This window comes from Ascaphus truei, chromosome 1 (assembly GCF_040206685.1).
Source record: "Ascaphus truei isolate aAscTru1 chromosome 1, aAscTru1.hap1, whole genome shotgun sequence".
NCBI lineage: Eukaryota > Metazoa > Chordata > Amphibia > Anura > Ascaphidae > Ascaphus > Ascaphus truei.
The window spans coordinates 266,344,517-266,371,593 of NC_134483.1; the positions used below are offsets into that span (position 1 = coordinate 266,344,517).

Here is a 27,077-nt window from a genome sequence, read left to right on the forward strand (position 1 = left end):
GAAGGGGTCCCAGGACAGAGCCCTGGGGTACCCCCACAGAGAGATCGATAGAGGAGGAGGTGTTAGCAAAAGAGACACTGAAAGTACGATGGGAGAGGTAAGAGGAGATCCAGGATAGAGCTTTGTTCCGAATACCAAGAGTATGGAGAATGTGGAGGAGAAGAGGGTGGTCCACGGTGTCAAATGCTGCAGAGAGGTCGAGTAATATGAGAAGAGTGTAATGACCTCTGTCTTTGGCAGCATGGAGGTCGTCGGATATTTTAGTGAGGGCTGTTTCAGTAAAGTGAGCAGTGCGGAAGCCAGATTGTAGCGGGTCTAGAAGAGAATAGGTGTTGAGAAAGTGTAGCAATCGAGAGAATACAAGACGTTCAAGGAGTTTGGAGGCAAAAGGCAGGAGGGAGACAGGTCGATAGTTAGGACTGCTAGGGTCAAGCTTGCTGTTTTTGAGCAATGGTATCACGGTTGCATGTTTGAAAAAAAATAATTAATATAAGTGAACATACAGTATCAACATCACCAAAGCAAAAGCGATATTGTTATGCCTGGATGGCGAGAATGCGTTTGACAGAATAAACTGGCAATTCCTCAATAAAACACTAGAGGCCTTCAGTTTTAGGGAACCCTACCTAACAGGCATACAAGCCCTATATAACTCCTCAACAGCTACATTAAGACTGCCAGATGGGACCCTGAAAAAAATCTAAATCTCTAATGGTATGAGAGAGGTATGCACCCTCTCCCCAATCTTGTTTGCTCACCATTGAATCTTTCGCATCCGCTATCAGGAGTAACCCAAACATTCGGGGTCCTAGAATAGGCTCTGAAGTCTATAAATTGTCCCTCTTTGCGGACAATATTATTTGGACCATTTTGAACCCCTTCACATCCCTTCTAAATCTACAATTATTATTGATGGAGCTTGGGACTCTAAATTCTGAAGCCTTGAATCTCATGTTGCCCAGACATGAACTGAAATTATTACAGCTTAATTTGAATTACAAATGGAGTGAACATTACAACATATCTGTCAATACACCTAACAAAAAAAGCTATCAATCCCTGAAAAGATATAATTATCAAGACCTATTCTCCCAGATTAAAAAAAAACCCTGATAAAAAGGAATGCATTCAAGATTACATGCTGGGTACGGATAACCTCTGTGAAGATGAATATCCTAGAAAGGTTGTTATATTATTTCAAGACATTGCCAGTCCCGGTTCCCAGTAAACAGCTGAAATACCTACAAATGCTCTTGATCAATTTATATGGCAGAAAGTTAGGAGGACTTGCAGTAACTGATATTAGACAATATTATATTGCATTTCACCTGAAACCAATAGTATACAGGCACACCCAGCCAAATGTTATTGCTGGGTAGATATAGAATCCGAGCTTCCAAAGCCTCTCTCGCTTACAGCTCTTATTTGGATAAATGAAATGCTCAGCGCGCTCCCCACTTACCCCAAACCGCTATCGGGTGTCCCGCTTCCTTTGCCTCCTGCAGCACGTCTCGCCTGCCGGTGAATGCCAGCCTTCTGTCTAGGGGCACGCGCAGACCACGCGCTGCACTAAATGCCATCCTCGCTGGTCCTGCCTCCAGGCTATGCCAACGCGGTGACGTCACCGCCGTGCATTGCGCACCTGCTATGCGCAGTCATCGCGCGCACGTGCAGAACCTCCTTCGCTCCTTTGCCTTAGTAGTATCACCTGTTGCTGACTTCTCTTCAGCCAACCACAGCCAGGCATACTGGTGAGTCTACTCTCCTTTGATTGGACAACCCTCCTTTATACGCTCAGCCAGCCCTCTGGCAAATTAGCTGAGCATAACACTTCCTATGTGCGTAGTGTTCAATGCAATTCTTGTCTCCTGTTGGAAACCTTGTCTTATCTTGCCTGACCTTGCTTGTTCTCTGGACTCTGCTCTTCTATACTCCTGACCCCAGTTTACCACGATGATCCACACCTCTACAACTCCAAACTCGGCAAAGTACTTAGATGATCTGCACCTCTCCAATCATGACTATATCAAAGTACCTGCAACGATCCACACCTCTCCAATCCAGACCTTGGCAAGTACCTTTGACTATTCTGACCTCTCCAACACCGACCCGGCTACCTCGACCTATCTACACTCCAGAAGCACCCTCGCGGCTGGAGGTTGTTGTTATATCAAATCCTCACTCGGCCCCGTGGTCACGCCATGTTTGTGGTGAGCACTCCATTACAATAAATAAGAATAAAGATAAAAAAAAGTGAACAAGCAAAGTTTCCTGGAAGTAATTAACTTCTCCTCGAGTATCTGGTACTCTGCAAATTCTAAATATAGATTGATTGAAACCCCCTCTAGGATGGTACCAATATATGACTACCCGGAATTCTCTTCTGGGATGGCTTCTATATCATACAATATTTGGAAGGGAAAGGGAATTTGGGATTTTGGCAATTTGGTTTCAAAGAGATAGATTACTAAATTTGACTTTTTGTGCCTCAAATATGCCCTCCCAAAAAATCAAACGTTATGTATTTCTCCAAATTAGATATTTTCTTCTCTATAATTACCCAATACCAGTCTTCCTTCCCTCCACTGGATTTGAGACCCTGTGTAAGAATAGGAAATACCAGAAAGAGCAGATCACCACTATTTATCTAGACCTGGAGACCTGGCGTGCATCGTCGTCCCCCTCCACATCAAGAGTATAAGTGGGAGAGAGATCTCCAAGTGGAAATAGCCTAGGAAGACTGGGAAGACATCTGGGAGGCAGCTTCAAAAACATCAATATGTACGGTCACCAAGGAGAAGATTGATGAATTTCTCTTTAGATGGTACCTAAAGCCTACAAAGCTACATAAAATTACCCCCGGCACCACCAACCTGTGTTGGAGAGGATGCGGTCAAGTGGAAGACCTATCCCATATATGGGGGTTCTGCTCCAAGATCCAGAGATACTGGAAGATGGTGCGGGGCTAAAAGAGGAGATAGTAGGGATCATCCTCCCAATGCACCCGGTAATTTTCCTCCCGGTCCAACCGGTTGAGAACATCAACCATTCAACTCGTAAGTTGATCTCCCACATACTCACGGTAACATGATGCTCGATATAGGCTAGATGGAAAAATCCTAGATTCCCCCCCCCCCCTCCTCCCCTCTCAACTAATGAGAATGTTGATTCAACGAATCGACGAGGTTATGTTAATGGGGAAACTTGAAACTTACATACTTATTGAAGCAAAGAGTCAAAGCTCATTATACATTTTGGGATCCATGGATTGAAATATAATACCATCATAAGAGCGGTCAGAGATTAGGACGTCTGAACAAGGCCAAGGGCCCAAGGATGAGCTGGGTTGAAAGAGATCCTATTTATCATAACATGGGCTCTACGGACCATTTGTGTGACGGTGGTGTACCTGAACATTAAGAAACTAAGAAATTAAAAAGTCTTATGTCTGGTGGTTTACTTATCTTACGTTCCCCCCCAAAAGACAAAATAGACGTTGCAAAATAAAAGACCACAATACAAATATTTAAGAGTAAGCTCTCAAGCTCAGACTTGGCAAATAAGTGATGCCTGAATGTTTTTGTAGCTGGACTGAGGAAGAAATGTTATGTGTCAATTTACTGTTGTATACTGTTTATACAAGTCATGAGAAACAAGCATTGATTATGTAAAAATGTTGATATGTTCTATGCTGATCCTTCCCCCCTTTCTTTTGTACCTCTCCTTCTATAAAACACTTTAATAAAAAGTAAAAAAAAACATTTAAATTATTTATATAAATTTGGCAAAAAAAATAAAAAAACATGCATTTGCTTCTCTTTCTTTATTCTTTTAGGTACTGGGAAATAAGTCAACCCATGAGGAGCTACAAGGATTCCTGGATTTTTACTTGTGCATAATTTGGAACTTGTGAATATCGCATTTCAGTCATAAGACTAAGGCGTTTTATTCATACACACACAGACTGTATGTGTTAGCTGCACTTTTTGCTATACCGACTCCTTTTTGTACCATCTTTATAGTTCAGAATTTATAAAAACAAAAGCTCTTTATAAATATGTGGTGTCACTATTTAATTTATTCATATATTTTGTATACAATATATTTTTCTCTGTGACTATATATATACAATGAAAAGAAAAAGAAAAGCGTCCCAACTCAGCACTCAAGTATACTCAGAACAAATATCAAAGAAAATGATGATTTATTTAACAGCACAAATAATCAAACATAAAATACAAAAAATATTAAAACAAACCCTTACATCCTCCTGTGATAGAATATGTATCAGACAGGAGAAATCCCCTATGAAGATACTGATGGACCCCTAATACCCAAGGCAAGGGAAATAACCCCTTGAACCTACAAGGCCGGCCTCACCCTAGTAAATATAAAACCACACAGCAAGCATAGATAACACATGCACCAAATTGCCTAATAGATGCTGATGTCAAATACATATATTATATACTGTACATACACCGTAAATGCAGTTGGTATAATCAAGGCAAACCAGGCACAGTACCAAAAAGAGACTGTTAGTATGGGATCAACAATGGTTAACAGTTCACATCAGTTACCATAGTCCATGAGACCATCCATGCCACACAGTGATAGTAAAATGTCTAAAGAGTAAAGATCTTCCAATTGAGGGGTCCATTCGCAGGGGAGTCAGGGAAAAACAAACGCCCCTTTTTGTTTTGAGGGCTGTGAAGTAGGAAGATGCACCTCACAGCCGCTTGTCCCAGACTAGGATGACCTCTGTCGGATCCAATCCTGATGTAATTCAGAGGCCTTGTGACACAGGATGGGGGTGGGTTAACAATGTTCGACAATCATATACATTTACACGCCCGGGGCGAGTGGATTTAACCTCCGGGCGAGAAAATATTGGCCCAAACAGCACACGTGTTTTTTTTTTTTAAATTTCCCTGCTCGCGCTGAAATTTCCCTGCTCGCGCTGAAAAAAAAAAAACTCCCCCTACCTGACAGCTCATTGGCGCGCGCTCCCAGGCTTTGTGGGTGCGCGGCCAGGCTCTATATGAGCTCGCCCCCAACGAGCAGCCATTTTCTCTGGCCGGAGATCTGTTGGAGAGTAAGTACTCTCCAATCCTCCATCTTGAGGCCCCTCTGCTCCTTCCCTGCCTCCTGCGATCTCCCTGGTGCCCACATGGCTCCCTACTCCCCACCGCGGCCCTCTGTGCCTCCGCCTTTGCGTTAGCTCTCCTGTCCCCTGCTCCTGTCCCCTTCCCCTCCTCCTGTCCACAGACCAGATTTTTAAACACCTCTCCTTTAAAGCTGCCATTAAAAAAAAAATTATATTCAATATGTGCATCAATACAATCTACATAACTGACAAGTGATTAACTAAGCTGTCGATCGATCTGCGAAGATTCAGCTCGGGGGGTTCACTAAATGGCTGTCAGTGCAGCAGGAGATTACGCAAGATGCAAAGTTCTGTGGGGAACTAGATACAATTGGTTCAGTGCTAGAGAGAGGGCAGGGCTCAAAAAGGGGTGTGCCAGAGCCTGTTTCAGAAGAGGAAGGGATCTGATTTTGTAAAGGGTTGGTATAGGAACAAAAATGATAGTTACATTATAATACATTAAACATTTATTACCTATTATTTTTTTGATATGCTACAAGTATTTTCTCATAGTACAGAACTGATTTATTTAAAAAAAAAAAAAAAAAAACACCTGTAGGATATTGCTTGAACTGGAGCTTTAAAGACATTCTTATACTGTATGAGGTAGTGTCCGATATGGCAGATGCAACACTAAAAACGAAGGAAATATGGGCACAATAAAAAAATATATATCCTGTCACCCCAAGAGAGAAAAAAATGCTTGGCTATGCTCAAGAACGCAGAAAAAACACCTTAATTTCTTACCCTGAGCGTTTTGTGCTAGACATATGGTGTTCTTCTTTATTCCTTGTGGCAGATTTCCCATTAAGCCCGGGCGGCAAAATTTTGGGGCAGAAAATTCCCCCCCCCCCCTCCCCCGATATATAGATGCCCTGCTCTCTTTCCCACTGATTGCTAGAGGAGAATGTGGGGCCTCTGTAAAGTTCTTAACTTCTCCTGCAGTGCTATCCTCCTCTTCCAGCATTGCAGCATCAAATGACGTAACGCCATGTGACCCTGAAGGAGGATGTGCCCCTGGGTGGCACTAAGGTAAGTGCCTTTGGGTGACATTTTTTAAATCTGCCACTGTCCATTGCTCATCGCAGCCAACACTTTTACCCTGTTATCTTCACTGCACAGTGTGTTTGAATGTGCATCCCAAGCTATATTGGTTCTGGTAGGCACTACTGATGCCCCACTTCCAGCACTCGCGGGAGACGAATCATGTGGGGAATCTTGCACCTATCGAAGGTGCAAGTCCCGGGCACCCCAAAGATAGACACCTTCACATGCAGGGCAGTAACTCAGTTGCTGCCAATATCTAGGGCGCCATAATCTCCCTTTCTTATCAGTCCACCCCCACAGAACAGGTAAAAAAAACAACAACAAAAAATATAAGTAAGGAGATGGGGCATTACATACAGGAGGAACTTGAAAACAGTTTACCTGTCCATCCCAGCCAGGAGAGGGCATTAACATATTTGTCTGACTGCCATGGAGGACAAAAGAAAATGTGTAATAGCCGTAAAACGTTGACTTGCACCATAAAAATAACATTTGTTTTCTTTTGGTCAAAAGTACAGCAATTTTGTCAAACCTTGATGACTAGGCCAGAGTGCTTTAAAATGACCTTAACTATCCAGCTAAGACCTGTAACAGGGGACAGGTCTGTGCGAGTCTCACCCATTTTATCAGCTTACAATAAACGCGTTTCACGTGAATTTTGTTTAGTACTTTGAATTTATGATGTGAATGTTTTTGATCAGTGCATCTCTTTTGTACCACATTTTAATCTGGTCTGTAACTGTTTCATACGCCCATAATATATATTTTCTTTAACTGTGATTACTTCCTGGTAAAATATTTTATAAATAAATAAAATATATATGATTAAATTAGATAGAAAAATTATTGTGTCAAATTTATAAGGTTACATGTTAAAAAATTAAATAAAATCCTACACATTTTTTTTGTAGAATAGTGTTGTTTCATGATTTATGATTTCATTACAAAATCAAGGAGGCAGGCATATGGTCTCACTTGGGAAATTTTAAAAACAATTGACCATGATAATTTTTTGCAGGGTTATAGGCATCCCTGATGAATTTTCAAAATAACCGACTTTACCGATCTTCTCCCTTCCCCCACACCCCAACTTCATGTAAAACGTGTAGTTTTAAACATAACGTTGAATACCACAAAAAAATTAAAATAAGTGTGAGTTTCTAATGAAAGCATCATGCATTGTACATTCTGTGATATTCAAGTGTTTTTCAGACACTTTATATGTTGTAGCTCTTCAACATGTAAATCTTTCATTTTAAAATAAATATTAAAAAGGTGTTTGTATGTATAATTGTATTCATATAGCGCCAACATTGAATACACCACTTTACACAATTACAACACAAGGAAAATAAAGTAGAAACAGTGGTTCCCACAACATAAGGCAAAGAGTAAAGGAATTTACTTATATGTGCATTTTAACTTTATTGCTGATCCATTATGATTGTATATTTCATTAAATAATTCTAAAAACATTTCAACGTACTTTTACGGACTAACCTTTATCATAAGTATCTACATTTTCCCACAAAAGCTTGCAGAGCTGGTGTCCATTTAAATGAAAAAAGCGCAACTGTTCCCTCATCGTCTTTTGTTTAACAACGGGATGTATAAGCATTCCCAAACTATTCCTCGAAATTGGCACACCAAGGACTATCGCTAAAGTTGGAGCCAAGTCTGTCTGTTGCACAATCTCGGGTAGTTTAGCTGCACCTAAAACAAACAAGCAAAGAAGAAATAAGAAAAGTGAAATATATTTCAAATGTATATTTTCAGTCTGACAAGTCTGAAAAACAAAATCACAATGCAATGTAAAATATTAAAATTAATTACTTCAAGCTATCCTGTTGACCCATTTACCTCTCCACAGGGCCTCAAAATAAATAATATCTCCACAAAAAAAACATTGCACTACACCTTAATTTACTATCAACATCAGGAATAATTTCAAGATTTACCTGCAGAATCCTTGTTCCGCTTCCTAGTAAAAAATAATCAAGTAACACCAATGTAGCAAAATGTGCCATAAAATGTGGTTAATCTCTTCTAAAAAGGTAGTTAATTCAAATTAGAGCCCAAAAGACAGTACTTATTAAACATAATATATGAAAAAGTGGTACAGTGCTTGATTAAAGAAAAATTATATTACAAAAAACAAACAGATGCAGACAGTTCATAAAATAAACAGGGTAAACCATCAGGAAGCCTAAAAATGTTACCACCTACAGCAGGCCTGCACAACTCGTAAAGCGAGAAGGGCCGAACTGCTCCAAGGAAAAAAAAATTGGGCCGCACGGGTAAAATCATCATCATCATCATTATCATCATCATCTCTCCTCCCGCACCTCTCATCATCATCATCCTCATATATCTCCCCCAGCACCCCTCATCATCATCCTCATATCTCCCCCAGAACCCCTCACTATCAACATTTGCGATACTCCCCATCTATCTCTCATACCCCCATCTCCCCCTCACCCACACACATCAAACACACAATACCCCCCTGCACACCACACACATCCCACCCCCCTGCACCTCACATCCTTCTCCCCCCCTGCACCTCACACCACTCTCCCCCCTGCACCTCACACCACTCTCCCCCCCCCTGCACCTCACATCCTTCTCCCCCCTGCACCTCACACCACTCTCCCCCCCTGAACCTCACACCACTCTCCCCCCTGCACCTCACACCACTCTCCCCCCCTGCACCAAACACCACTCTCCCCCCTGCACCTCATACCACTCTCCCCCCTGCACCTCACACAACTCTCCCCCCTGCACCTCACACCACTCTCCCCCCCTGCACCTCACACCACTCTCCCCCCCTGCACCTCACATCACTCTCTCCCCCTGCACCTCACATCACTCTCCCCCCTTGCACCTCACATCATCCCCCCTGCACCTCCAATGACCCCCCCTGCACCTCCAATGACCCCTCCTGCACCTCCAATAACCCCCCCTGCACCTTCAATGACCCCCCTGCACCTCCAATGACCCCCCTGCACCTCCAATGACCCCCTGCACCTCCAATGACCCCCCCCTGCACCTCAAATGACAGTTACTGGATACTTTTTGGAACCCAAGGGTTTCTTTAAATGTTTAAAATGTAAAATGTGCAAACTTGATTTACATAATGCCAAAAAACTAGCGACTTTTTTTCAACTCATACAGGAAAAACATATGAAATTAAACATTTCATAAATTGTGATTCATCAAATATTGTATACTTAATTCAATACCCATGTAAAAAACAATATACACTACCGACACACTTAATCCGAGCAGGGCTAGTTCCGCAAGCCGGGGGATGCCCCGGCTTGCTAGCCCCACTCCCTCGGCGTGCCGCGCGTCACCGATGCGTTGTCACGCGTCATCGGGTGTCAGCGCCCCCTGCACGCGCGTCCAGGGCTCCCGTGTCCCGCGATGTGGGGGACGGCGGCAGGGGGTTCCGGGGGACCCGGCGGACCCGGCAGCGGTAGGGAGAGCGCCCCGATCGGAGGGCGCTCTTCCGCTGCTTTGGCGCGCGCCCGGCACCCTCCGGCGCGCGCCAGGTTACTGCTGCGGCCGAGAACGGTCAAATGCTCGAATAAACTCGGCCGCAGCAGTATATGGCGAACAACCAGGAAACTAAAGTAACGCTTTGCAGAACATATTACCAACATACAAAAAGGTTTTCTGCAACACACTTTATCTAGGCACTTATGTGAGGAGCACAATGGCAATCCAGCAGGTATTAAATGTATTGGCATAGATAAACTAGCCAAAAACTGGAGGGGAGGAGACAGCGTTAATGCCATCTCCAAACTTGAAACAAAGTGGATCCATACAATGAAAACTTTGGTTCCACTTGGTTTAAATACAGACATAGACTTAGGAGCTTTTCTATGCTAAATGTCTGTAATTAATAAATCATTCAATGAAATAAATCTGTAACCAGCTAACTTTAACCTGCAAACATGCCATTTGTGCTAATAATGATTTTTTTCAATGTATTAAATATATATATATATTCTAAATATGTATATCTATTAATAAAATTTATCATACTAAGAAACAAATCTCCTCAAATCATATAGATTAATATAATTAAAGGTATTTTATACCATTTATACCTATAAGGAGACAACATGTCTTATGTTTATTACACCAAGCTGTCATTAAGTATCTTTTGAAATAATTTTGGAACTTCACTTCCATTTATTATAGGTTCATTTAAAATATATATATATATATATATATATATATATATATATATATATATATATATATATGTTTTATATTTTAATAGTTTATTTTATTTTCATGTTTTTCAGTATAATTTTTTTTTATGATCATGTGTATTAAAATTATATGTAATTTTATTTAATTATTTGTACAATAGTGGGTTTCACTATTTGTATATAGAAATTAGAACTAATTGTGTACACCTGATATACTGTATATCTCAAAATTGGTTGTCTAATAAACCTATAATAGACCACCATATGCTATTTAAGCTACTGTACAGCCAAGTAGACACATTCATTCCCCAGATGAAGTCCTAGTTCCAGGATGAAACGCGTAGGGAGGAGGCTCTAAGATAAACTTTCAGCTCCCCTATTGATTATCTACATGTTAGCAGAATCCCTTGATCGCTCCTGGACTGTATACCCGAATTTCGGCCAAAATCTCAGCAGAGTGACGTCAGCGGGCTAGTCTGCGAGATCAGAGGCACACCAGGAAGTCAAGGAGAAGAGCTGCAGCCAGAGGAGAACCAGCACGGTGGATTCTGGCGTTCCAGGTGGAGGACAGAGACATCACAACTCCAGGCAGCAGGACAGAGAGGATTATAATATCCTATATGCATATTTACATCTGCTACTTTGTAAGTAGCGATCTACTTTTGCGCATATTCTTTTACTAAACGTACTTCACTATGTTTGTTTTTTCTTCATTTCAGAACAACCAGCAATCTAATTTATACCCTCAGTCCTTTATGCTCTATTTTTATTGTAGTTAACAGTCTTTTGCGCCGTTGTTTCCCCTTTCTATATATATATATATATATATTATATATATATATCTATATACATATATATATATAAATATATATATATATATATATATATATATATATATATATATATATACATATACATATATATACATATATATATACATATATATATATATATATATACACACAAAAGAAAAACAAAAAGTAGTGCCAACAAGTATATATATATATATATCAAATGATAATGGTTAAAAAATAATCCTAAAGGGTAAAAATAACCTTGATATTATATATAGAAAATCAATATATACTAAATGCAAACATAAGAATACATGAAATACCAAAAATGAAATAAATATAAATATAAAAGTCCAATGTCCAAATCACACAAATAGTCCTGACAGGTAGCACCAGAACACTGTACAGAGTCCAGGGGTCCACGGCAGCTCTCAAATGGAATAACCAGTTCCACAGCAAAATCTATGAGAAAAACAAAACAGAGAGCGCACGCCCCATAGTGTAACACTGTATCATTTAATGTGGGGAAGGGGTGGATGGGGGGATTAAAAACACTCACAATAGTCAAATAAAATATAAGCAGTATGAGATATATAATCACCACCAAGGCACGTCCAAAAACCGCAGCAGAGAGTCCAAAGCAGGCTGGAATTGATGTCAGGAACAGCGCTGTCCCTCAGGTTCCCTCGGTTTACTTGAAAATCATCCAGGTAGTTCTGGCATCAGAGTATGGCCTTCAATCACTACATGTGCTCCCGGCCGTAAAGGATACACACAGCGTGATGACGTAGTGCCCCTTTGATAAAGTTGCATTTGTAGCGACGAAACGCGTCAGGGCGTACTTTACGACACTACGTCATCCTGTGGAGGGTTTTTGTCACTTTTTTTACTCACCATAACTTAACTCAGTATTATGGTTTAGCCTATCCCATAGCCTCTCTTGCATTCCCAGTAAAATCAACCCCACACTGATGAGACCCATCAAAGTCGAAACAGATGTCTGTGGGTGGTTTTCTGGGTATGCACCTTAACCCTGGCTGTGCTCAAAGCTGTGACCATGCAGCAAGCTTAAGCCTATAGGGAACCATGTTAAAAATGGTTATTGAGGCAAAAAGTGACACTGTGTGCTCATTTGCATGTCATTTCCCAGAATCCCTTGCTGCAGTGGAAGTGCTGTATGCTGGGTGATAATGGGGAAAGGCGGGGTTGCAGACCTGCCTAAGACATGCAGATGAGCATACAGTTGTATTTGCATATTTGCTTTCCTGTGGAGAGTTTTTGTCACTTTTTTTACTCACCATTACTCAAGCACTCCCTTGATAAAGGTCCTGTTTTTAGGATCGAAACGTTGGTGTTTTGTGCCTGCTTTACTAACACAATTCTTTTTGCTAATAAGTGTGCTGTCTCTTCCTTGCTGTGCCTACTTTGGATTCCCTGGATTCTCTGGTCTGCCTGGTAAGGAGCCTTTGATTATATTCATTCACATGGGACTAAGCTCCTGTCTTCATCTGTATTTGTGTGCCATCTGCTCTGTTACATATATATATATATATATGTAACATATATAGTGGACATCACTATATATATATATAGTGATGTCCACACCACGTTGCAGTCTCTTTTATCCAGATCAAAGGCAGGGAAACGTAGTGTTGATGCACAGGAGGGTTTATTTGCCAGGTACAAAGAAGAAACAAGTTTAACTTATAACATAAAACAGAAACAAAAACCTAACTCCTTTTCAGAGTTCTGACTAACACAGCTTAGTCCCTAACAGTGGGGGAAACTAAGCTCTTCCCCCACTTTAGACACTGTACCTGCAGCTTCCCTTTGCAGTATCTCACAGGGCTATCTGTGTGTGTGCCTTCAGATCAGCACAGCAGCAGCACAGGAAGCTGTCTGTGCTGCCTTTTAACCTTGAAGCTCATTAATTAGGACTCAGGTGAGAGTGAAGGGAACACACCCTGGAAGGTGCTGGGTCCTACAGAGGCGGCCGACCTAGTCTAAGTCGGCTAGATCCGCAGTTCTGAGATTATCCCGGTTATGTGCGTTTTTTTGTCGTTTTCGCCCAGAGTGAACTGCGTTATTTTCGCACTCATGATATTGGTATTTTATTCTCGCTGTCTGCAATACTGCAATGCCGTGTAAAAACTCAGGAGGCGTTTGCGAGCTGTTGTCTTGGAAGTCTAATACCTTCGCGGTTCAACCTACAGTAGAGGCAACGTTTATTCGAACATTTGCCGTAAACTAGCCGGGTTACATTCTGGGTATGTTCTGGGCTAGTTTGAGGCACGTTTAAGGCATTTCTGCATTGACTAACGACCCATAGGATTAACACAGCAGGGATCCCTGGCAGTCCAATTCAGTTTGAATGGGACTGCCAGGGACCCCCGCTGTTAATCTGATAGGCCATTAATCAATGCAGAAATGCTGGGGCTAGTTTAAGGAAAGTTTAAGGCAAGTATTCAGAATGTACCTGGGTGTTTCCTGGGTCTTTTGGGGAATAAGCCACTGGTTTTTGTTCGAATAAGAGTTGCCTCTACTGTACGTCACTAAACAGTCTGTGTGTGCGCGCGCAGTAATTGTACATTTGCATATTTAAAGTATACATGCATTTGCAGTGCTGTGCTGCTGTACAGTATGTCTCATTTGAAAATTGTTGAAACGCATAGGCGTGTACAGTACTGTAACAGTGTCACATTTCTGCATATACAGTACAGCGCTCTCCCCTCGCTCAGGATAATTAGCTGCACTGCAGGGTATTTCAACTTCTTATCTTCTGTGCAATGCAGTACATCTCTCCCACACCATTCCTTTGAACGTGTGTCTGGTTTCAATCACATTCCTGCTTAAGAGCAGGAATTAACTGCGCATGCGCCTGTAACTTCGCCCACCACTGCTTGCTTGCCTGAGTGTGTGACCAAAATGTTAAAAAAAAAATTATTGTAATTTTTTTTTCTTCACAAGCCTGCAAAAACCATCTTACTGTATTGCGATATTCAATCTGTGGAGAAAAGAAAGAATTGCCGGCGCCGAATCAGTCCTTTAAATAATAATAACTCCGAATAAAAACCAAACCGTCTCTTGAAAAGTCCCATTTTCTGTCAGCCCCATTATTTATTATTTTAAGATTCAATTTTAAATGTTTTAATGTTTTTATGTGCTGTTTAATGTTGTGTAATGTATGTTTAGCAAACTTTGATGTTGTCTAGCTCTGACCATGGCAATCGATGGGTTAAAATAACACCGTGTTATCTAATTAGTCAATTAGAACCACCCATGCAGTATATATAAACTGCTGATTGTCAGGGCAAGCCACACCCCCTGAAGAAGTGCACGTATGTGCATGAAACGTTGTTGGGAGATTATCCTGTTTTTAGAGCTGTTCGTTTGGTTGTGGAGGATATTGGCAGCAGTTGTGTAGGCTGTGGGGGGAAAGGAGAGGAAGAAGAGCAGCGATTTCTGTAATACCGCGGTGTGTGACGTCACATCCACCCGTTAGTTCCGGTTTTCGTGCAACTCAACATCCATCCCCCACACGAGGCAATCCCTAAAGGAGCTCCAGTTATCATCAGAGAAGAGCACCTGAGCGATCTTCAGCTTTACTGCTTTTACCATCCACTGTCCTGTAAGTAGGGTTTCAATTTTACCCCTCTGGACTTAAGTGCTGTATCCTCCGGAACCCAGTATTTCTATGTTAATAGCTTTTTGTTAGGATTATAGCCTTGCTAGTGTCTGTCTGTTATTGTGTGTTATGTTTGTCATGTGTGAGTTTTTAATGTTTTAATGTCAACTTTTTGGGTGTACTGCACCATTATCTGTTTGTTTTCTTCTCTTTTTTACATATTGCACTACCATTTGGTGTGAGCCGTTCGTTGACCCCTTCACTGCCTATCTGTTCAAGGACACTTTTGGTACTTTTCAAGAGACGGTTTGGTTTTTATTCGGAGATATTATTATTTAAAGGACTGATTTGGCCCGGCAATTCTTTCTTTTCTCTGTGGTTCATTTTCTGACTGTACAGTCAGTATTTGCCAGGCTGCCTGCAATATTTATTTCAAGCATTGTTATTATTTTTTTAGTGCTGTTTTGCACCGTCTTTTTTCGTTAGTTTGATATTCAATCTGTGCTGCTGTAGCTATTGACTGCGACACTGTGCGTTTGACTGCACATGGTTGATTTGTGTGCTTTTTACATACTGTATTTGGGGGTGTATTATTATGATGAACTGGCTTTTGAAATTTAAGTATGTCTTTAGCTTTGAACTTCATGCAGCTGTATCTGTAGCCCCCTCCCCCACGAACGCTTGCTCAAGGTTTTGAAATTCCACAGTCGCTAATTTTCTGAATCTTGCCATTGTGTTCTTAATTCGTCCATAGCCGAGCTTCAACGCCTCACTGCGCCTGCGTGTAATCCTTTTTCAGATGGGAGCTACTTAGCTGCTTACTGCGCATGAGTCACCCAACCCCCCTCTCCACAGAGTCGTTAATTTTCTGAATCTTGCCATTGTTTTCTTAATCCGTCCATAGCCGAGCTTCAAAGCCTCACTGCGCCTGCGTATAATTCTCTTTGAGATGGGAATTTTGAGGCTTTGTTTACGGCAACACTTTGGAAAATCCCTTCTCGAATTTGATTTGCACAGAGCATCACCTTTCTATGCGCCTGTGTGTAATCCTCTTTCGGATGGGAGCTAGTTTATTCCTGCTCATGCGCCTTTAACTTTTAACTGTTATTTTATCCACAAGCCTGCAAAAACAATCTTGATATTACGATATTAAATCTGTGCGTTTGCCTGCACATGGTTGATTTGTATGCTTTTTATGTACTGTATTTAGGGGGTGTAGGGATCAAATTACAGAATTATGATGAACTGTAATTGTAATTTTGAAATTACTATTGAAATTACTGTACTCTACAGTACAGTACTGTATGTTCTTTCTTTGAGCTGCTGCACGACTAATCCTTCATCCCTCCCCCACGCGCTCACAAACTCTTATCGACAGTCACCTCCAGACTCGTTAATTTTCTGAAGTTAGTTAGTCATTGTGTTTTTAATCCGTCCCCAGCCAAGCGTCAATTGCCTCACTGCGCCTGCGTGTACTCTAATCCTTTTAGAGATGGGAGCTAGCTGCTTACTGCGCATGAGTCACCAAACCCCCCCTCTCCACAGTCGTTAATTTTCTGAAGTTAGTTAGTCATTGTGTTTTTAATCCATCCCTAGCCAAGCGTCAATCGCCCCACTGCGCCTGCGTGTACTCTAATCCTTTTAGAGATGGGAGCTAGCTGATTACTGCACATGACTCACCCCACCCCCCCCCCCCAACCCTTTGAGGCTTAGTTTACGGTAACACTTTGGAAAATCCCTTCATGATTTTGATATGTAAATTTGTTTAGCACAGCATTGTGAGAATTGAGAGTTAAAAAAACATTAACTGATTCATGTTATTTTGTCATTCATTCTTATTCATTGGGGTACTGAAGGGGTGGGTGGGGGTTTGTGGTTGTTAATGATTATGATTACCAGAATGTGAATAAATATTCATTTTATTTTATCAGGAACCAAAAAATAAAAATATAAAAATAATCATGAATAATACATAATGCAGTCTTTATTAAGTTCTTCTGGCAGATTGAAATTGGATAAACATTTAGAAAACATTTGTAAAACATGGGGAAACATGAATAATGCACATTTATAACAATATTATTTAATAATATATACAGTACTGTTATGTGTAATATATATATATATATATATATATATATACAGTGTTCGACAATTAATTATAACTACACGCCCGTGGCGAGTGGATTTAGGCCGCTGGCGAGCCGTTGCTGCGGCTCTTTAAATTCCCCAGCTCGCGCCAATTTTTTTTTTTAATAAATAAATAAATAATCCCCCTCCCTGAATGGGTTAACGCGGGGAAGATGGCCTGCAAGCAGCGCTGGGTTAGGCCCTTCCCCCGATCTCCTCCCCCTCCTGATCTCCTCCCCTTCCTGTCCCTGATCTCCTCCCCCTCCTGACCCTGATCTCCTCCCGCCCCCTGCCCCCGATCCCCGCTTGCTGCCTTGTGGTGTCCGCCACCTTTTCTGCATAGAGGTACCGGTAAGTACTCTCTCATGCCTCCCCATGTCTCTCATGCCTCCCCTCCATGTCTCTCATACCCTCATGCCTCGCCCCTTGTCTCCGGTGTGTTACCTTATGTTTAGCCCCTGTGGTGGCTGCTAGCACCTCTCACCGTGGCTGCATCCACAGGGAGGAGGAGGGGGGGAGACTGTTCCCTTGCCTCCCACCGCTCCATTGCCACTTGGCGCTCCATTGCAACTTGGCACTCCCTTGCCTCCCATGGGCACACCACCTGGGATGCGTGAGATGGGCGCGGGGGGGGAGAGGGGGAGGGAGAGGGGGAGGGGATTGTGTTGATTGCGTGGCTGTGCACGTGCGTGCCATGCCTAAATTTCCTTCCATGCCTCCCTGCCATGAGGCAAATCCCCCCCCCCTCCCGCCGTGCAGAGGGCCCGCTGCCGTGAGGCCAGCCCCCGCTACCATGGGAGACCCCCCCTACCGTGCGGAGGGCCCGCTGCCGTGAGGCCAGCCCCCGCTACCATGGGAGACCCCCCCTACCATGCGGAGGGCCCGCTGCTGTGCGGCCAGCACCCGCTACCATGAGCGACTCCCCCCCCTCCTCCTCTGCAGTGCGGAGGGCCCCCTGCCTTGCGGGTGAGTGTGTGACTGTGTGTGTGTGTGTGTATGTGTGAATGAGTGTGTGTGTGTGTGTGTGTCTGACTGTGTGTGTGTGTCTGACTGTGTGTGTGTGACTGACTGTGTGTGTGTGTGTGACTGACTGTGTGTGTGTGTGTTTGACTGAGTGTGTGTGTGTGTGTGTGTGTGTGTGTGTGTGTGTCTGACTGTGTGTGTGTGTGTTTGACTGTGTGTGTGTGTGTGTGTGTGTGTGTGTGTGTGTGTGTGTGTGTGTGTGTGTGTGTGTGTGTGTGTGTGTGTGTGTGTGTGTGTGTGTGTGTGTGTTTGACTGTGTGTGTGTGTGTGTGTGTGTGTGTGTGTGTGTGTTTGACTGTGTGTGTGTGACTGAGTGGCTGTGGGTGACTGAGTGGCTGTGTGTGTCACTATGTGTGTGTCACTAAGTGACGGTGTGTGTCACTAAGTGACTGTGTGTGACAGTGTGAGTGTGAGTGTACAGACACCCACCCACACCCACCGTCACCTGCCCACCCAAAATCACGTCACCGTAACCTGCTCACAGTCAGTCACCGTCACCCAGTCATCCACTCTCTCTCTGTCTCACCCTCTCCCTGTCTCTCTCTCTCACCCTCTCTCTGTCTCTCTCTCATCCTCTCTTTGTCTCTCTCACCCTCTCTCTGTCTCTCTCTCTCCCTCTCTCTCACCCTCCCTCTCTCTCTCACCCTCTCTGTCTCTCTCTCTCACCCTCTCTGTTTCTCTCACCCTCTCTCTGTCTCTCTCTCACCCTCTCTCTGTCTCTCTCAACCTCTCTGTCTCTCACCCTCTCTATGTCTCTCTCTCTCACCCACACTCTGTCTCTCTCACTCACCCACACTCTCTCTGTCTCTCACCCCCTCTCTCTCTCTGTCTCACACTCTGGATCTGGATCTCTTATTTACCCTATATATCTTAACTGCCCTATACTACACCGAAATAACCTATACTGCTTTTTTCCAGATCTGACTCAAGCTTCACACGAGAGACATCAGAATCCCCCCTAACCCAGAAGACAGGTAACATTGCGGGAATGAGGGTACCTGGACATTGAGGGACTGCGGATCAGGTAAGATCCCAGGCGGGATTGCTGTTTTAAATATTGGGAAGTGGGGGCATCCAGGCACTGGTTAAAGGATGCAGGAAACGAGTCATTCACATCTGACTTTTTTTTCTAGATCCGACATTTACACACACACACACACACACACACTCACGTAACAAGGACTAATTGTAGAATAATGTAATACAATAAATAAACGTATGTCAAAAACAAATGTTCTTACTAGGAATTTATTTAATTTATTTTATTTATGTATTTTTTTTATGTATTTTTTTTAAAGCGGGACTAGGGGCGGGACTAGGGCGTGGTTGGGGGCGGGACTAAGGCAGGGTTGGGGGCGGGACGAGGTGGCGAGTAGATTTTTTGGTTTGGCGAGAAGATTTTTGGGTGATTTGTCAAGCACTGTATATATATATATATATATATATATATATATATATATATATATATATATATATATATATATAGTAATATTATTTTTTCCGTCTTTATCTTGTTCCTCATTCTGTGTACAGTACAGTAGTTCATTGAGAGAGGGGAGGTTTTGTGTACATCATTACTGCTGTTTATATTCTGTGCATTTGACTGTACAAGCAGATGAGACTGGACACAACACCCCACCTCCCCCCAGGTCACCCTTTTTCCTGAAACGACAAGAAAACAAACAATGAGTGCAGTTATGTGCGTACTGTATTATGGCATTGTGTGATATTGTACAGTATGTAGTACTACTGTAGATGGCTTGTGCTACTTTCTCTGGAAAGAAAAAAAAATTGAGCAGTTAGTAGGCAGTTACTGTACTACTGTCAAACTAGTCTACTGTATACTGGAACTACTGTATACTCTGACTACTGTTAAATACTATGTGACCTGATGGCTGGTGCTGCTCTCTCTGTAAAGAAAATACTGTAACTACTGTATACTCTGAGTATTGGGAAAGAAAAAAATCTGTGCCATACTTACCTGTATCATATTGTACTTACAATACTACAGCACAGTACTACTTTCCTGATGCTTGCCCATTACGCGCGATCACAATGGGCAACACAGTGGCAATATGGTCTATATATTTATTGCAGCGTTCCACGGTGAGTACATCGTTCCAAAAACTCATTATGCCTTTCAACAACTCGTCCTTTTTGGAGGGTTTCACCACTTTACGGATATGGTCCTTCAGCTGATGCCAGACCATTTCGATCAGATTGAAGTCTGGCGATCTGTCAATGGAAAAAAAGGACAATTAGTTTAAGAGATACAGTACACAGTAAAAAAACAGTGGGGGAAAAAATTAGTTACCACACTTACTCCGCTGGCGTCTTCACCCAATTGATACCGCGCACAAGGATATGCGCTGTTGACGCGGTGTGCTTCGGATCGTTGTCTTGGTAGAAGCGGTGACCATCTGGGAACTCGCGTGTGATATATTGCACTCTCTCAGGGACAATGTTGTCTTGGAAGAAAGCTTTATTCATGATTCCTATAGCAAGAAAAGAAAAGTGCTCAAAAAACTGCACAATAGTACAGTACAGTGCATACAGTAAGGCTACACTAGTAAAGTACAGTGCATAAGGCTACATTATATTTGATATAGTTTACCTTCAAAGATGACAATACATCCTGGTCCACGCCTAGAGATGGCACCCCACACATGCAGCTTGACGGGGTGTTTTGGCCGCGGCTTCAAAGATATGCGGCCTTTTTTGTGGAATACAAAGCTTGCAAATCTCTCCAGCGACACAGTAGACTCATCAGTGAAGATGCAATCCTGAAAAGTTTCCCCACTGTCGATCCATGCCTGGGCCTGGACCACTCTTTTGATTTTGTTTGCGTCCTGTATCATGGGGTACGCTCTGTAATGACAAGGAATAAATAATGTTAGCGGTACAGTACAGTTTCCTAAACAACACTTTTACCTCCTGTACTGTCCAGTACTAACCTCACACGGCCATATTTCCATCCAATGCTGCGTCTCATCTTCTTTATGCTGGTCTCGGATACAGTGAGATTGTGATTTTGCTGCAGAGTGTATTTGACCCTTAGTGCACTCCTCTCATCATTCTCCTCACTAATTTTGTCCACCAGAAGAGTTGTCTCCTTGCAATGTAAAGAAAATATATTGTTTTATTAATATGCAGCAATATAAAAATTATATATACTGTTGTAATTTAAATATAAAACAAATATATATGTACTGTTGTAATATAAATATAAAACAAATATATACTGTTGTAATATAAATATAAATATAAAACAAATATATACTGTTGTAATATATATATATAAAAAATATATATACTGTTGTAATATAAATATAAAACAAATATATACTGTTGTAATTTAAATATAAATATATATATACTGTTGTAATATAAATATAAAACAAATATATACTGCATCTAAATTTTTTAAAAAAGTTTTATAAATATACTTACGCGTTAGCTACCCTTGGTGCCCTTTTGCGGTCTCTGTTTTTTCCGTGTGCATGATAGCTCACGGTGGTTGCTGGCACAACGAGGCCAGAAGTAGCTAGCCAGCTTTGGATAGCAGCAATTCGGTGTCCGCTCGTGTACAATCTCCTTAATTCTCATGCTGAGATCCTTGGAAACCACTAACAACCATTGCTGCGAGTAGAAAGAAATACAAACACAAGAATGTATATTCGATGTTTAGTTGATGTGTATTCAATGTGCAGTGAATCCACAAAGTGGATGGTGTATTTATACGGTAATGACTCACATTAGAGTACGCCCACTTTCAACACCTGTACCTGGTCGCCATGCATAAAAGGTTACACACTTTGCATAGCCCACCACTCGATGATCTTTATCTGAACTTGCCCTTGTCCAGATACTGCATTGTGCCACCTGCTTCCATGGAGCAACCCCGATTCTACGGATGCAGGAACCCACTTGCCTCTGCCGTGCCTGTCAAGCTGAAAAAGCGACAGGATAAGGCCAATAAAGAAAACCTTCTGCTGACCCCAAAGGCTAAGGGTTTTCATAGACGTCAGCCTTATTATGTCAAGAAGATATACGGTGATGTACTCTCGACGCAAAACGAATGGCAGCCAACCCATCGAACCCGCAGACCACCTCCTCCCATACGCTTCGACGACTCTGCCGCCGCTGTCCCGGAAATCTTCAGCCCGTCTTCTCCACCCCTCGTCCTCGACGCTGCCGCCGCCCTCCCGTTGTCACGGTTGTGCTCGCCACAAACCTGGGTCGGACCGCGTGGCTGAGGTGGGGTTGTAAAAGCACCGACCTTAGACCGCGCAGGCTGATCCGGATTGCGCAGTTCGTAGTCGTACGTAGCAGGGTCAGGACTGGAGAAGGCAGCATCGTCAGTGGATAAGCCAGGGACAGGACTGGAGACATCAGGATAAACGTTGTTCAAGCAGGAGTTCGGCAACAGGTAGTCAGGAGTTCCCCGCTTCAGCTTAGGAGCGCGGAGTGGACTCTGCGCGTGCGGCGACCATGGCCCGTGGTATTGGTCTCAGGAAGTGATAGGTAGACCGGAGTGGGCACACCATCAGGCAGCAGTAGTAGATCAGTGCTTCAGCGCAAGAGACCTGAGCGGGCTGGAGAATCCTCCGCTTCAGCGCAGGAACCAGGACACAGCCTCTGCAATAGAGAATGGGCAGCAGGCCCCAGGAACCAGGGAGCTGAAGACAACACTGGTGAAACCTCCGCTTCATCACAGGAGACAGGAACAGACCGCTGCGTGACACTAGCAACCGGTCTCAGGAAACAAGGAGCTGAAGTAAACAAGGAGAGTACTCCGCTTCAGCACAGGAGACAGGAACTGACCGCTGCGTGAGGCTAGCAGCCAGTCTCTGGAAACAGGGAGCTGAAGTCAACAAGGAGAGTACTCCGCTTCAGCACAGGAGACAGGAACAGACCGCTGCGTGACACTAGCAGCCAGTCTCAGGATACACAGGATAATCAGGAAATACAGGCCCCTGCATGAAGACTAGCAGCAGGCCTCAGGAACTAGGGAATAACAACTAGAGAGGTTAATACATACACAGACAAGCCAAGGCCTTATGGCAGAACACTTGTGACATCCAGGAAGGACTATGCTCGGCAGGGAGCATTGTGGGAAGGCTGTCTTTAAAGGTCAGTTAACCAATAGCAGAAGGGGCGTGTGACAGCATAGCTTTAATGAGTGAACCCAGGGTGGAGCTGCAGTGAATATCAGGAGCAGTTTTCCAGGAGTGCACAGGTCTTAGAGGCAAGGTAAGCAGTAAACTGAGGTGTGGACTCCTCACACCCGGTAACCCACAGGCCATCTTCTCCGGTTCTATCCGACGACGCTGCTGCCTCACTTTCTCCTTTGCTCTTAGACGACTCTGCTTCTCGCCCGGAAATCCAAAACTCACTTTCTCCATCCCTCTTCGACGACGATGCCGCTTCTTCTCTACCGGATATCCACAGGTCACCTTCTCCACCCTTGTTCGACGTCGCTGCTGCTTCTCTCCGTGGAACCCCATCTCATCCTCCGTTGCACCCATCAACCCAGATGTCCACATGCCATGCACAAGAAGCAGCTCGTTAGACCGGATGCTGACTGGGATAAGTGTGGATCTCCCCGGGAACACAATTGTGCTGGCAAAGATAGATTTGCTTCTGAAGACCATGCTAAATGTGGAGCAACGGGTGCTACAAATGGATCAACGGGTGCTTCAAATGCATCAACGGATGATACATATGGATCAACGGATGCTGGATATGGATCAACGGATGTAACATATGGATCGACGGATGGAGAAGATGGAGGCTGACATAGCGGGTATACATTATTTGCTCGGTGTTCATGCCCCTGTTTCCCCGACGCTGGAGCAGGGGGGTGACATGGATGTGATGAATTGGAACTTCGACCCCCTTCCATCACCAAGCGCACCCCCTCCACCAGAAGATGTAGTGTACATGTATGCCGTTGAGGACATGACAACCCCGTCAAGACCACGCCAGGAGACAACGCGGCGACCAAGACCAGAGGAAAGCTTCCTCCCAGACAACCTACCATCGCCTGTCGCCTCAAGCACACCCGCTCCCAAAAGACCTACATTCGCTCGCATCGATACGGTGCCCGACATCACCCTGTGCGCTCTGCCACCGGCGCTCAGGGAGAAGTATAGGGTGATGAGTTCTGGTGCACCCCACAAGTATGCCATGTTCATTTTTAAGCACCATGTTCTCTACTCTTTGTACTGCGACTGGGCCTTCAAAGTGAACTACGAAAGAAATCGCGTAAAAAAGGCAGAAAAACATTCTGGATGAAATGCGGCGCTTTTATCCAATTACAGATCCTGTAAGGAAAGGCGTTAGAGACTGCATTAATGGCGTTTTGCACCATGCAAGGAATCGGCCATGGACGGACAATGTGGTGGACTTTCTGTAAGACCATACTGTTGTGCTGAACTGTATTGTACATGTTTTGACCTGCTGTACTTAAATAAAAGAGATGTTGTTGTGTGTTTTGTACCTTGTATTTATACAGAAATGTTTTAACTTGCTGTCCACACACACAGGACCTGCACAATTCCAGTCCCTGAGGGCCGCAAACAGGCACGGTTTTCAAGGTTGTCCTGAAAACCGGCCCTGTTTGCAGCCCTCTAGGACAGTACTGGTGCAGGTCTGACTGACAGTTTTGCACACCATCCCACTGTACTGTATATGTTTCTTTAATAAAGGAGAGGTTTCGTTTGCATACTGTATTTTATGAATAAAGATTTTTTTAATCACCGGTAAGAACAGGTAAGACCATACTGTTGTGCTGAACTGTATTGTACATGTTTTGTACTTAAATAAAGGAGATGTTGTTGTGTGTTTTTTTACATATATTTATACAGAAATGTTTTAACTTGCTGTCCACACAGGACCTGCACAATTCCAGTCCCTGAGGGCCGCAAAGCACGTTTTTCAAGGTTGTCCTGAAAACCGGGCCTGTCTGCTGCCCTATAGGGCTGTACTGGTGCAGACTGTTTTGCAGTTGTTTATATTGGTACGGACTGTACTGGTGCAGACGGTTTTGCAGTTGTTTATATTGGTGCAGACTGTACTGATGCAGACTGTTTATATTTTATGAATAAAGAATTTGTTTTTAAAACATGCGACTGTAAACCATACTGACTGACTGTAAATGTTTTTACTTTCTACTGTATACATAAATGTTTTCACTACTGTAGCAGTAAACCATACACCTGTTGATGTTTTGAATTGCTGTGCACTTAAAATGTTTCTACATTGTACAGTATTTGTAAATAAAAAATTTTGTACTTACTCCACCAATAAACGAACATGTTTATTTGTTTTACATTATTCCATTGGCTCCTTTGCTACTGTAACAAAATACAGTGTTTCTAGAATGCCGAGGCATACTGCACTGTATACTGTAGGCATGCTCAGTATAAGAGTATTAAAAAAAAAAGAAGACACATACTGTACTGTATGTACTGGAACTGTAATACATGTAGAATACATGTAGAATAAATGCATAGTTTTTATTTGTTCGGGTTTATTACACAGTATACTGTATATAAAAAAGTATTGTATACTGTACGGCCGGAAAACATCAGCATACTGTTTCAGGTGCAGTATTCTAGCAAAAAGCAATAACAACGGCCACTAAACTGTAGATTCCGGTACGTGGCTTTTTAAATCCGATTCAGCAATGTGCAGGCATTGTTACACAAAGCGATATTATCCATCGAAATCCCTCCATTAGCCGTTTTCTTTTCTGAGGAAAAACAAAAAGAAAAGTTTTACTGTAATGGCCAGTCCCCTAAAGACGTTCCCAGTCAGTCCCACCAATAATTTTCTCGGGGGGCGTCTCCTGTCCACATGCGCATGCGCCTACCGTCGATGTAATGACACGCATATGTGTTTCAAGAAGGTTCCAATGCGCATGCGCCTAGCGTTCCACCAATTGTTCAGTATCTGCAGTACAGTACTGTAGAAGCCGCTCAGCCAATGATATTGCTTACAGGAGAATCGCTTGACATTTGAATCGCACCGATATTGATACTGTACTGTATTGTCAAAATAAAAAAAAACACAGAAAAAAATACGGCAACAATACTCACCATAGAATTTCCAATTCAGCTGGCTCCGGTCCACTGCCAGTCCAGTGTTCTTGATGATCCACGTTGATAGTTTGCAGCTGGACTAGTCCACCTGTGGTCAGCTGATGAGGCTGGAAATTGCTTAGGTACAAGCAAGCTTGATTGAAACTACGCGCGAAATCCGACTCAGGCTCAGGGTTGTCACTGACGGTGGGACTGTTATCGGAAGCCGGTGCCGGTGTATTGCTTGGCAGCGACTGTCGTTTCTTAGTTGGTTTTAACACGACCCTTCGCCTTTTGCTGCCATCATGATCATAGATACAGGAAAAAGCCGGTGATACACACCAATACCCTCTAACAAATTGTGGCTCAATACGATAAAAACAGGGATCGCTACATAACCTATTCCTTATTGCACGCTTCCACGTATGAGGAGCTGGCGAAAATTTGTAAAAGTCATAGTTTTCGACAAAATACTGATAAATTTGAACAACTGTTGCCATCTTATCCTCTGTTGCATTAATCGCGGCCCACATCAAATACGCGTAACTTCTGTCAGGTTTTTGGAAAGCGGGCTGCACTTGAACACTCATGGCGACGGCTCTCTGGAGAATACTGTAACAGAAACTGGTCTTTGTCTTTCTTTAATATGAAAAGCCTAAATTGATACATTATTGCAACCTCTTCCTTCAGTCCCAAGACCAATTTACAATAGCACACTGTGGTATCTTTTTTAAACGAAACCCCTGCAAGTCGACAAATTACTGAAGTGCATGCGCATTACAATTCATGAATATCTGCCATCTGGCGGACACGCAAAGAATTGCAACCTATTAAATCAGAACCATTCTCAATAAACGCATCAACCGCGCGTCAACCGCGCATGACCCGTGACTGAGAACGCAAAATGAACGCGGCATGCGCCAGGTGAAGTGCGTCGCATTCCAGGAAAACGCCAGGGAAAAACCGGTGATGTGTTAGACTCAGATGTGCCGCAGCAGTATGTAC

General features: G+C 43.1%; 1 protein-coding gene across 16 annotated transcripts in view; it reads right to left on the reverse strand.

Annotated features, from left to right (window-relative positions):
* Positions 1-27,077, reverse strand: part of PIGG (phosphatidylinositol glycan anchor biosynthesis class G (EMM blood group)) — a 435,347-nt gene that overhangs the window by 257,023 nt on the left and 151,247 nt on the right. For 15 of the 16 annotated variants that reach the window (XM_075603704.1, XM_075603687.1, XM_075603780.1 and 12 more), the window contains one exon: positions 7,694-7,906. The exons of the other annotated variant lie outside the window; for it this stretch is intronic. In XM_075603704.1, coding sequence (XP_075459819.1) covers positions 7,694-7,906 — 213 coding nt within the window. The remainder of the gene's footprint in view (positions 1-7,693; positions 7,907-27,077) is intronic. 16 annotated transcript variants of the gene reach the window in all.